The sequence below is a fragment of the Alnus glutinosa genome, chromosome 4 (genome assembly GCF_958979055.1).
Source record: "Alnus glutinosa chromosome 4, dhAlnGlut1.1, whole genome shotgun sequence".
NCBI classification, from domain to species: domain Eukaryota; kingdom Viridiplantae; phylum Streptophyta; class Magnoliopsida; order Fagales; family Betulaceae; genus Alnus; species Alnus glutinosa.
Window position 1 is genome coordinate 35,323,375 of NC_084889.1, and position 13,216 is coordinate 35,336,590.

The 13,216-nt window shown below is 35.5% G+C and overlaps 1 protein-coding gene across 1 annotated transcript; it reads left to right on the plus strand.

Moving 5' to 3' along the window:
* Positions 1–2,823: 2,823 nt before the first annotated feature.
* LOC133865908 (uncharacterized) lies at positions 2,824–12,934 on the plus strand. Its single transcript, XM_062302425.1, has 12 exons — positions 2,824–3,143; positions 3,678–3,824; positions 4,018–4,132; positions 4,256–4,350; positions 5,008–5,111; positions 7,476–7,513; positions 7,823–8,058; positions 8,413–8,506; positions 8,607–8,797; positions 9,493–9,712; positions 10,590–10,757; positions 12,434–12,934. The coding sequence occupies exons 1-12, from the start codon at positions 2,934–2,936 to the stop codon at positions 12,583–12,585; spliced, it is 1,770 nt and encodes a 589-aa protein (XP_062158409.1). The 5' UTR covers positions 2,824–2,933; the 3' UTR covers positions 12,586–12,934.
* Positions 12,935–13,216: the final 282 nt, after the last annotated feature.

Here is a 13,216-nt window from a genome sequence, read left to right on the forward strand (position 1 = left end):
TTTTTTAATAAATTTATATTTTTTTAGGGGTAATTACCTTTTTCCCCCATCAACTACCAGTCATTGTTAACATGCCCCCATGAACTGACACATCGACCAAAAGAGAGCATCCAACTACCAACTTTACACACTTTACCCCCTTCCGTCAGTTTAATTCGTAAAAAGACATAAATGCCCTCAACTTTTTTAAACATATTAATTTTAATATTTTTTTTTATTAATTATTGTTGGAGGGCATTTTGGTCTTTAAACCAAAATTAACCCCAAAAAATGAAATATTCCGTCCAAGTTAACGAAATTTCTTGACGGAATTGGGTAAAGTATGTAAAGTTGGTAGTTGGATGCTCTCTTTTGGTCGATGTGTCAGTTCATGGGAGCATGTTGATAATGGCTGGTAGTTGATGGGGGGAAAAGGTAATTACCCCATTTTTTTATTAAGATGGTAACATGTGGTGCTGACGTGGCATTTGACATAATCTGCTAAATTTTTTAATGGAATTTGACTCCAATTATTGCTAACCACAAGGACCTTCCCATGAACTTTTAAAACTATAGGGAGTGAAAAATAATTATGGCATACCACAGGGATCAATGGTACAATTATCCCTCAAAATTAATTCAAAAATCTATGTGGTTGGCTTAATTTACAAATTGCTTCATGTAGTCAAATTCCATTACAAATTTTGACAGATTTCGTTAGACGCCACATTAGCGCCAATAAGATGGGGACGAAGCTCGCGTGCTACTGTAAGCTGATCACTGACAATTTCAGTCCAAACTGATGGTGATTTATTGAAGCTTATGTTCAATTTGTTTCAGTGTAAAATGCTTTTCTATAAAATATTTTCGGTGTTTTCTCGTGTTCGGTGGGGGGCAAAAATAATTGTCAATAAAAATAATTTTCAGTTTGATCGTAAAAACATCTTTAATTTTTGAAAAACGATTAAATTGTTTTATGGATTTAAACTTTTCATTCGTGCACGCACGTTTATGGGAATTCGTTACCGTTGGACACTAAAGTTTGTTGGTAATCCAACTTTATCGCCGAAAATCCTCAAATTTTAATATCCGATTGCTGGAATTCGGGCCTTTTTTTTTTTTTTTTTTTTTTTTTTTTTTTTTTTCCCTTTTGGATTCCAGCCAATTTGGCCGGAATCTGACTAGTACGGCAAGAATCCGGCCAATACAGCCAAATTCCAGCCATTTTTTCGGATTCTAACCAGTTTAGTTGGACTCGATAAATTTTTTCCTGAAATTTGGTGAATTTGTCGGATTCCACCTGTTTTCCCCGGATTCCAGACAGTTTGGCAGGAATATGGCCTGCCGAAATCTGGCGATGGCGGCTGGATGTTGCTGAATTCCGTTTGACATCGTTGGTGATTTTTTCGTATAAGCTAAATGCCGAAAAATATTTTCAAGAAAATTATATATATATTCTGAAAAATAATTTTCATTAAAAAATATTTTACGACAAAAACATTTTATACCGAAAGGAACGGAGTATAAAACAAACTCAGCCAAATTCATTACCTTTCTACGGCGTTGACGGAATTGTGTCCGCAGAGGTGGCCGGCACGCAACTCTAACCATCATTTTATTTACTTTTCTTTATTTTTTATTTTTTGCCAAAAATAATAATAATTAAAAAATAATTTAATCAAGGAAGTGTTAGAAAATGAGCCATATTCTTTAGATGTAGTGAGAAGCAGAAAAATAAGAAAGGAAAAAGAAGCAATCACAAACACAAAAATTTACGTGGTTCATCACATAGAATTACGTACATCGAGTTGCAGATATGTTTTACTATTTACTGAAAAACAATATAAGGAGCCGTCAACACAAAGACAAAAAGGTTCATATATGAACCTCAAGCGATAAAGGCAACAACCATCGTTAAGGGATTTTATGTGAGGTTGTAAAATAAATTTACTAAAAAGCATAAAACCCCATTTCCTAAAATGAATATATAATTTCTTTACATGAAATTGATACTTTGATTAAATTGTGCTTATAAGAACAGTTTTTGTAGATTAATAAGTCCTTTTGTAAATTTCGCTAGCATCAAGATATTTTTAGTTAACAAATACACACAGAGAGCTATATAGTTTAACTGTTCACAAATTATATGATTAACATTGATATATATGATTGGAATTTTAGTATTTAATATAAAATTGTGATCATCAAACTCTAAGGTTTAATAAATAATTACTCTTTAATTTACTCATAAAATTGGAATGTATCCCACTATTATTCATTAACCAAACAGGAAGTAATGATACATGCACATGCATTTTAAACACATATTTTTTTTTAATAGATTGAATTAAAAAAAAAATTCTTAACCTAATTTAAAGAAAAACGTCCTCCTAATAGATTGGAAAATTTTAGCACTATGTTTTCAAAATAAAAATATTAACAACTAACATAAAATGCTACTTAAAACACACAAAACACTTATCAAAACCCAAAAATACCAGAGCTCTTTTTCAGATAGAAAATAAAAAATATTTCAAAACACATTAATTAACAAATAGAAACACAATTTTTTAACTATTTTACAATTTTTTGATACATATTAACATATAATTGGACGACAATAAAATTGTTTGTTCACAGCAAAAATAAAAAAATTATTTGTTGAGGTGTCTGATGACGTGGCATTGAGACGGCAGAAGCAGCAGTGTCACTTGAGTGTGGGGTTGAGGGTTCTATTGCTCGGCTTGCGTGGCCACTCGCCACTCACGCCAAGATTTAATTTAATTTAATTTAATTTAATTTCAATTGTTTTGCGAGATTCCCAAAACCCCATCTTTACAAATTACTATACTACAAATATCTTCCTCTTCCCGATCCGTCAAAAACAGTTCTCTCTCTGTTTGTGTGAAAAGAAAAAAGAGAAAATTTTGAGCGGCGGAGAGAATCAGAGAGAGATGGCGCCGCCGGAAACGGAGGGGCAAGTGCAGGAAGGAAGGCCGCAACAGCAACAGCAACAGCGGGGAGGGTTCTCTCAGATGCTAACGGGTGTGATAAGGATGGCAGTGTTTTGGTACTTCGCTTCCAAATTCTTCTCTCCCAAACGCCCCTCCGGCTCTGAGCCCTCCCAACTCATCTCCAATATCTTCCAAAAGGCCGAGACCCTGGTAATTCTTCCATTTCTATTCATACTACCCCTGCATTCGTTTTCTGTCATCTACATGCTCTGCGATCTATATCTGCGACTTTATTCTTTAATATTCTAGTTCTTTCCCCAAAAATCCACAAATATATGCGTTAGTATATATATATATATATATACCTCTTGTGACTGTGATTTTGGCATGGTTATGGCTGGTTAATTCAGAATTTGTAGTGGTTAGGTTATGTGCTAATTTGGCAATTGTGTGTTGGGACTTTGTAAAACTACGTTATGAAAGATATACGTGACCGAGAAAGAGAAGAAGTCAGTTTTTGATTTGATATGAGAAGAAGGATTGGTTAGGATCCTAATCCTTATTTTCAATCAAACGGTTCAGATTTTGCCACCTCTGCATAATCCAGTGGCAGGGTTTGATTTTTGGCTGCTATTGCCTTACACCGTGTGTCGATGCATCGCTAGGGCTGGTATTTCCCATTTATATATGCTTATCCTTCTGCTACTGATATTCTATTTCTAATTACTTTTTAATTTTGGTTAGGATATGTGGTTGTATGTTTCTGAACATGAAAAGTTCAATGACTTTGGCAATGAACACGCGCTTATTTGGCAAGAAAGTAATATTCCGTATGCGGTTTGGGGACCAGAGAGTACCAGGTCTCTTTCTTTGAAGTATTATCCATCTGAGGTATCACTTGGTAGTAGGAAGCAATAGATTTGAATTTGTAAACTTTCTAGTATATGCCTCCTACATTTCTCAATTTTGTATATCACTTAAGATATGAAGCAATATGGAGATAATCATTTCCTTGTACTTGTTGCTTCCAATAAATTATTATGTTAGGACATATGAAGGCGGTATCTCAAATTTTTTTTTTCAGGCTTTGAAGCACAATGGAAGTCTGTATGCTCACATTTTCTTTGCACGCTCCGGTTACACCCCAGACCCAAATGATCCAGAGTACCAACCTCTGGCTGCTTTTGGAAAAACACACTGTATGAATGTGTTCCTGGGCATTTTTATATACCCTTTCTTTAAGATTATTCTTTTTATGTCAGTAATTAAGTGATGACTAAACAAATCAAAATTAAAGAGATCTTCCATTTCATTGATTTCAGCTATTATAACATACTTGCCCAAGTCAAAAACGGACAAAAGGAAGAGTTTATTGGGGAGCTCCAAAGGTTCTGATGAGGGTGAAGCATTGACAGAGGTTTGTCTTTTAGTATTAAATATTTTTCATTCATAACTTCAGGATGACTTGTTACAAGCCAGCTTCGCCTTTCAGATATCAAAGTCTGATATATGTACTCTTGCAATTGGATAACTATGATCATTGGCTTCCATTTATCATCTAGGAAGTCTACACAATCCCATATTTGAACTATTTTTGGTATGAAATGCTCATCTAAGAGCAAACACGTAGTATGTATAAATAATTATACAATTAAATACAGTGTATAACTTCTAGGCTCCTCCATTAAAAAAAAAAAAAAAAACCCCACCTTCTAGGCTCCTCCAGATGCCTATATGCAAATGGAGGATCAAGACCTGATTATTAATTAGTCCCATTCTAGGAGATCTGATTTGGTGAAACTACAGTGGTTATGCAATTCAACCTAATTTAACCTGACATTATATATAATCTTCTCACTGAGCCTAACATTATATCCAATCATTATCAATACAGTGTGTCTTAAATGCGATACAATATATGTGAAATTTGATTTACATGTAAATCTCTCTTTCAGTGTTGTATATGTTGAACGCAATTTATTTTCTAGACTCATCGCGATGGCACATCTCGATTTCCATCTTGCACTTTTCCATATGGTGTTCATATCCTAATGAAGATTTATGTTGGCTTTAGGTGGTTGATGATACTCAAGGTGATTCTAAAGATGATAAACCTGTTGAATGGGTTTCGTCTTGGAAACCAAATATTACAATCAATTTAGTGGATGATTTTACACGGTAGGTTTTAAATGAGTGTCAGTTCTCTATATGGTTTTGTATGTGGTATGAAGATTGTTGAATTTATACCACACTATTTGATTCATACCGCTGCGTTTAAACTTGGAATACCTTAGTTACGTACATTTTCAGGATTTGCTACTATTTTCTTGCATATATAGTGACGCATCTTTATGGTTTACCTACTTACTCGATCTCCACTTTTCTGACTATTATTTATTGGAAGATTGTGGTTTTGGAAGTGTGATTTCTTATTCCCATATAAAAGGAAAAAGGATGATGTTTGAGCAAAGTTTTTTTCCAGAGTTATTGTTGTTTGAGCTAAAGTTTGTCATTGAAATGTCTTCCTGATCTTCTGTGTCATCTATGGCTTGTACTATCTGGTCGTGCAGTTTTATCAAGTAAAGCCACACATTTATGTTATATTTTCTCACAAATGTAATAATTTTATGAAAGCTAAAATATCTAAGAGTCTCCATTTCCATATTCCGTTCTATCCTTCTTTACTATACTTTTTAGAGATTAACCTAACAGATATGGTGAAAAGAGGAGACAGAACTTTGAAGACATCCAAGGGCAGAGTTATGTACCTTGATTTGGTTTTGGATTTTTTTTTTCTTGGATTTTATTGTTCTTTCTCTTAGCAATTGTTTTAAGTTGGCCTCTTAGTCCCCTTCGAAGGTCATCTTGTTTTTAGGTTCTAGGGTTTCTTGTCCTTTGAATAAGATTGTTGTTTCCTACTTATAATAGAAACACAGTAGTTGAATAATTGGTTGCTTATAGTTTGATCGAGCACTATTGTGTAAATGGCTATGGCATTATGCTATAGAGAGTGAGGCTTTGTGGAGATTGGTGATAAAAACTAAATATGACAGTTTAAGGGGAGGTTGGTGTTCCAAGGAGGTGATAGGGCCATTTGGAGTGGGTGTGTGGAAATATATAAGGAGTGGGTGGGAAAGTTTTTCAAAATTTGTTAGGTTTGAGGTGGTTGATTGGTCAAAGATCAGTTTTTGGCATAATGCGTTGTGTGGGAAACAACTATTGAAGATATATTATCCGGGTTTGTTTAGTATCGCATGTTGGAAGGACGCATGAGTGGCAGATCATGTGCAATTCCCTAATGGAAGGATTCAATGGAATATATTTTTTACTAGATGCGTACAAGATTGGGCGGTGGATTTGGTCTCCTCTTTCTTTGAGATGTTGCATCTCTCCTAGTAAGGCAAGGAGATGCGGATAGAATATGTTGGATCCCTCCCAAGAGGCACAAGTTTGAAGTGAAGTTGTATTATCATGTGTTAACCATACCTACGAGGCCACGGGCTTCTTGTTTTCTTGAAAGAGTATTTGGAGAGCTCTCCTTCGAGAGTGGCATTCCTTGTCTGGACAGTGGCATTAGAGAAAACATTGGCGTTAGATAACCTGAAAAAATGGAACATCATTGTGGTGGATTGGTGTTGTATGTGCAAGAAGAGTGGGGAGTCTATCGGTCACCTTCTTCATTGTGAAGTAGCAAGAGATTTATGGAATTTGCTATTAATTTGTTTGATGTTGATTGGATTATGCCTAGAAGGGTGAGAGAATTGTTAATGAGTTGGGGAGGTCAGGTGGGGGTGTTGTAACATTTTGGAAGTTTGGAGGTTGGATCCTTTATGTTTAATTTGGCGTATTTGGAGAGAGAGGACTTCACTGAGTTTTGAAGATAGAGAGACTTCAATGGCAGAGCTGAAAAAGCTTATATTCAACTCCCTTTATGCAAGGATAGCAGCACATAATAGTTTGATTTTTTCTAATTTTTCTGACTTTAATGAACCTTTGTTTTTCTTTTTCTAGTGAATAAGGGATTCTCTTGTAAACTCCCTGTGTTCTAAGGCTGAGGCCCTCTGTGTTTTTCAATGAGATAAATTACTTATATGAAAAAAGAAAATCACGGTTTGTGTTACTGAAAATCACGGAGACCAAAAAATCAGTCATAAGAAGTCAATTTCTTATCTGTTATAAAGATATATCCTGCCATAAAAATGCTACTGAAAGTGGTGTATCACACCATAAATTCAAATACTGGATTTTAATGATAATATCATCCTAGTAGGTGTCTTACAAAGTTAGTATGTGTAGCTTTTGTTCTGCTTTTTGATTTATAGTTTGTAAGCTAAATGTTTTTTATCTGTAATATTTATGTGTATCTCTGAATTTCAGTTTAGATCATTTTCTTCATATTGTATTAACTGGAAGTGCAACTGGTTTAGAAAGAGGAAACAAGCTTACATATATTTCCTTTTTTTCTTTTTTTCTATTCAATTTTATGAGCTACTTTGTTGAACCTGATTATTCCTGGCTTTTTTCTTTTTCTTTTTCCTGCAGATACCCTCATAATGCTGTACCACCAAATGTTGCTCCTTGTATCCTTCAAGATCTTATTTTTGTACATCTACATTTATTTTCGATGTCTTTATCTCTGTACTTTCTGGTTTATATGACAACTTCCCTATAACTCTTCCAGCTTGGTTAAGCTTTATGTTACTAATTTTGTTTCTCTGTTTTACTATAAATGTGATTTTCATACCGATTTGCATCAAGATTGTAGATGCCGCCAATTGTCTTTGCATCAAGATTGTTAATTTACTAGGCCTGGAGCTGCATGTTAAGTAGACTATGGGAAGATTGATTGTCTTAATCTTAGCTTTGAGTTTCTTGACTTAGATTTGCAGACTTGAATGTTGAGCCTAGTACAGGGAACTACTACCCAACCATCTTCTTCAATGAGTTCTGGTTACTCAGAGATAAGTTCATACAAATTAATGAGACAGTGACAGAATTGCCGCTTAATCTGGAGGTGGGTCCCATAAGCATGACCAAGTGGCAACTATTCTTGCAGATTGACCAATCTTTCCAGATTCACCGTAGTTATGGAAGCATGCTCGAGGGCGAGGCTGATGAGTTGAAGGTATTTCATCACTGTTGGAAATTTCTTTGGCATGAGCCTGTAATCAATTTAAAAATCTGAACTTTGGCTGCCAAACTATATTCATAGTTTAGTTTAGTTTGGCCCATACCACAGTCGTGCTTCTCAGCAGATATAAATCATTTATTTTTGCCGAAATAAGATGTTTACAGTTATATGAAGTGAAGTTTGTCGTTTGAATGGTTTGGAATAAAAGATTTTAGGAGATGATCTAAAATGGTCTGCCAGCTGAATTTTGCTATTGGTTCTTCTCATTGCTTCCTGCACATGTCATACAACTTAATATTTTGTTTCCTTGTTTCTCTAAATGCCCCAATTATCTGATCATTTTTTCAGAGGGTTTTCTTGGAAGGAAATCCATACCTCCTGGTAATCACAATGGTCGTTTCATTACTTCATTCAGTGTTTGACTTCTTCGCATTCAAGAACGGTAAATAGTAATTTTTGTATAATGGCAATTTTTAAATTTCACCCATTGGATGTTCTTGAGGGTTAATATTTCTAATTAATTTGATTCTTTCCCACTGCAGATATCCAATTTTGGAACAAAAATAAATCTATGGAAGGACTGTCTGCAAAGTCTGTTGTTGTGAGCTTTATATGTCAGCTCATTGTTTTCCTCTATCTACTTGATAATGACACCTCATGGATGATTCTTGCAAGTTCTGGAGTTGGCTGCTGCATAGAGTTCTGGAAAATTGGGAAAGCCATGCACATAGAGGTATAATTTATAATTAGATGTTAAAATTATGCACATAGAGGTATACTTTGTAATTTATCTGCATGGAGATGTCATGTCTTCCGTATGTTTGACACTCCCCCCTCCCCCCCAAGTATCACATCTATTCCAGATTTTACACAACATTAGCATGTTTATGTGTCTTTTTCACTTTATGTGCTATTTGCTTATGCTTGATATACCTTCTTTTTCAAACATTTGCTGCTGCTACATCCAGGGGCGGAGCTAGGATTCAAGATTTGGGGGGGCCAAAACTATAAAAATAACAAAATTTAGGGGTAAAATTAATTAATTTTTTTTTTTTTAAGGAATTTTTTTTTTTGGGGGGGGAGACCCCTGGCCTTGGGGGGGCCCAGGCCCCCCCAAGGCCAGGGGTAGCTCCGCCCCTGGCTACATCCTTCCCTGCTAGGTTCATATTTACGAGGTTAATGTGTGTGGGTGTGTCATCTTTTCATGTTTAGTACTGCATGGATAGGGCATGTCAGATTTACATAATAAACTCACTTTTATTTTGTGCATGCCCTTCTATGTGGTCGTCTTCTTAGATTTTGGAACCTATGCATTTGACACTTGATAATGTTATATCTGAGCTTAAGCAATTTCTACTGCTCTGAAATCTTTAGTTTACCTTCCTATGAGATGAGCAAAATGTTGTAATTTTTCTCTTTTATCCCCAGGTTGATAGAAGTGGGAAAATACCTATGTTAAGGTTCCGGGATCGTGAGTCCTATGCTGGGAATAAGACAAAGGAATATGATGATATTGCAATGAAGTATTTGTCCTATGTGCTCTTCTTCCTTGCTATTTGCTCATCTATTTACTCGCTCATGTATGAACGCCACAAGAGCTGGTATTCTTGGATTCTTTCTTCACTGACAAGCTGTGTATACATGTTTGGTAAGAAACTTGTTATCTTGGTATTGCTGTTTCTTCTTCTTACCAGACTAGTCAAGTCATTGGGATGTTTAAGTTATCATAGATGGTGAGGAAAACAATGATTTTCCCAACTCAGGCATTAGAGGGTCATTACTTCAAAATTATACTTATAGCATCAGTAGCCCTTTTTTGTGATTGAAATTGTCTCTATGGCCTATGAATTCCATATTATTTGCTTTGTTAAGAAGTCAAAATGGCTCTGAGGGCATGCTCATTGTTTTTCTATATTCTGTGTTGTTGATGCGCCCAACTATTTGTCATGGATTTGCAGTGATGGCCCCTTGTGCTGTTTTATGTTGCAAAGGGTATATGCTATAAAATTTGTTGTAAATGGAGCTCCTAAGTCACAAACAAAGACGTTTCTAGAAGACGAGAAATTAATCTTTCCATTATTGCACATAGGAACCTTCTGATTAGAGACACAAGTTGACCATGGAATGCTATTAATCAAGGCTGGACTTCTTTCCACATTTTGGTAGTATGCCTGGGCCTTCACGGTGTCTCCTTTTGACTATTGCCATAAAAGAGTAACTTATCGGGCTGTTTCCTTTGATTGTTTATTTGTTTCTGAACCCTTAGGAATATACTCTTTATACGGTTCTTGTACACCCTTGGACCTGCAGTCCATTCATTGTACTGAATTGCTAAGTTTTCCAGTTATATTGTGTACACCCCCCACCCCACCCACCCACAACAAGCCTACTTCATAACAATGTCTTTGCATCATCTGCCAATTTTGCACTTAAAATATAGCTTGGGTTATTAGCTTTTGAGTCCTTTATTTCTTGTAGAAGTTTGACAGGTTTGTTTCCCTTTGCATTTGAATTCATTGTTGCAGGTTTCATAATGATGTGCCCTCAATTGTTCATAAATTATAAGCTGAAGTCTGTGGCTCATCTACCCTGGAGGCAGATGACATACAAATTCCTCAACACCATCATTGATGATCTCTTTGCCTTTGTCATAAAAATGCCAACACTACATCGGCTGTCCGTATTTCGTGATGGTAAGATATAATCTACATTTACAATCTATAGTAGTTCAATTTCCCTAGTAACTGTTGTATAACTCTCTGTCCATTTGAAGGGGATTTTTCCGCTGTTACATGCCTAAATGAGGGGTTGGCAATGGAAGTGCCATGATGCAACATGCAACCAAAAAAAAAAAAAAAAAAAAACTGAAAAGGAAAAGAAAAAAAGAAGATGAAGTGCCCAATATCTCTTGGATTGGGCTGTTGTCTATGGTCCAAATTCCTCTTTTTCGAGTCTTTTAGATCTTGTTTCCTTTTTAGATTTTAGATGCTTGTAGGGTGTTTGTCTCTCATGAATACTTTCCGTGTATGAGAGCTTTGCCTTTTTCTTTTAATAAATTATTATTTATCAAAAAAAGAAGATGAAGTGCCGTGATGCAACTGATGGTACTAAAGTTAAATCAGATTGGTTATATTACAATAGTCATGTGAACCCAGATATATTCAAAGGAAAACTGATACCACCACCTGGTAGCTGCATAAGTTGTGTATAATTACCCTGACAATGAAATGCCTCAAACGGTACAGCACTCAGGCCTGAAATGGCCCAAATTAGGAGATAAGGGAGTATGACAAACCTTAATGTGAAGCGCCTGAGGCCGAGCCCTTCCCTCTTGAGGAAGGGGTGGCGTAGTACTCCACGGGAGAGGTTGAATCGTGGCGCACGATAGTGTGATAGGCACACATTAGCAACCTGGGGGCTGCCATGGCCGCTCTGCTGCTCTAGCTTTCTGCAGCCAGAGCGAGGGGATTACCCTACATTTCTTTATTTTTCTTAAAAAAAAAAATAGTTATCAGGAAATATATATATATATATATATATATATATATATATATATATATATATTTTTTTTTTTTTAGGGTGAATCTTCTCTCATTATTGTGAATTAAAACTTGGTTGGATTTTTATTCTTTTTTTTTTTTTTTTTGAGGTGTTGGATTTTTATTCAGTATCATGGTCATGTGCCTAGTTTCTTGCTTTTATTCAGAAAATAGGAGATTTTTCTCTATCGCATTGGTATATCATCCCTTCGGATGTTTCAGAAGTTTTGGTCAGTTACTTTAGTAAGTGTTATGATTGTGTGGCTGGTCAGTTACTTTTTGTCTTAGAAACTCGTGGAGGAAAAGAAGTCCAAGCAGTTGTCATGCTTTTTCCTATTTCTTTTATTTATTAATTTGTTTGTTTGTTTTGATTCATTTATTTTCCCGTATCATTCGCAATATTTTAGTCATTATTAGCAGTAAACTGCTCTAGACTGCCTTAGAAGGCTCGGGCTATACAATACACCTCAGAATCAGGGCCACGTGCAAAGCTATCGATGATACCACATGGGCTGCAAGCCGCACTGTACATGCAACATAGATTTTTCATGCATCAAACACGTACTTTTTCTTTTTGGTGGTTAAAATATTTGTCTTGTGTGTCATGTAAATGCCATTCATTGTCAATACAATATGCATCTTTCAGCATGTACACAACCTAAAGAACATACAATACAATACCATACATTAAGTCTTATTTATTAATCCGTTTGTTTGTATGTTCGTTTTCTGTGGGCTAGTTATGTTTTTTCCGTCCGTGTTAAGATTTTGTCCAAGTCATGGCTTTTTTTGTATGTGTGATTTTCATCCTTCTTTTGCCTGCCTTGCAGATGTTATATTCATGATATATCTGTACCAGAAGTGGAAATATCCAGTTGACAAGAAACGTGTAAACGAATTTGGTTTTGGTGGTGAGGATGATCAGGTTGCGGATGGTGCAGAGGTGGCTGCTACAAAGGAAGATGATAAGAAAACCAACTGAAATGTTTTGTTTTTTTTTTTCAATTTATGGCCCAATCGAAACCCTGTTACAGTTGCGCAACTGTAATATTTAGTTAGGATAACTTTATTACTTATTTCTCGTTTTGTTTTACGCATTTTCTTTAGAGTGTTGTTTCAGAAAAAGAAAAAAGAAGTTTGGTTCTAGCCTTCCAGGCCATTTGGCTTCTCTTCTGGAAGAATTTTATGGCCCAGGAGGGTAAGAGAATGTGTGTTTTGATTTTTTTTTTTTTATTTTTAAATCAAGTTTTGATGTAATCCATCAATTATGCAACAGTTTTGTAAACATGCGCCTTTTTGTAGTATGTCTTAAACCATCATTTTTACCATTATTGCTGCGGGTGTTAAAGCCAGACTGACTGCCTTTGAAATTTGTTCCTTTTTGAATGAATTTACTCGAAAATATTTAAAATGTCATCTTTCTCTATATTTACCGACTGGCGACCGCATTCTCCGTTGTCATTGACAATCTCAGCTCATAACCGTGGAAATTAATGTGCCATGCTCCTCCGGTTAAAATGCTCAAGAAATTTCACGGCTGGACATGGAAAAATGAAACGTGCATAACGTGCATAATGTTTAGGTAGTAGGATAACGTGATTATTTGTTACTTA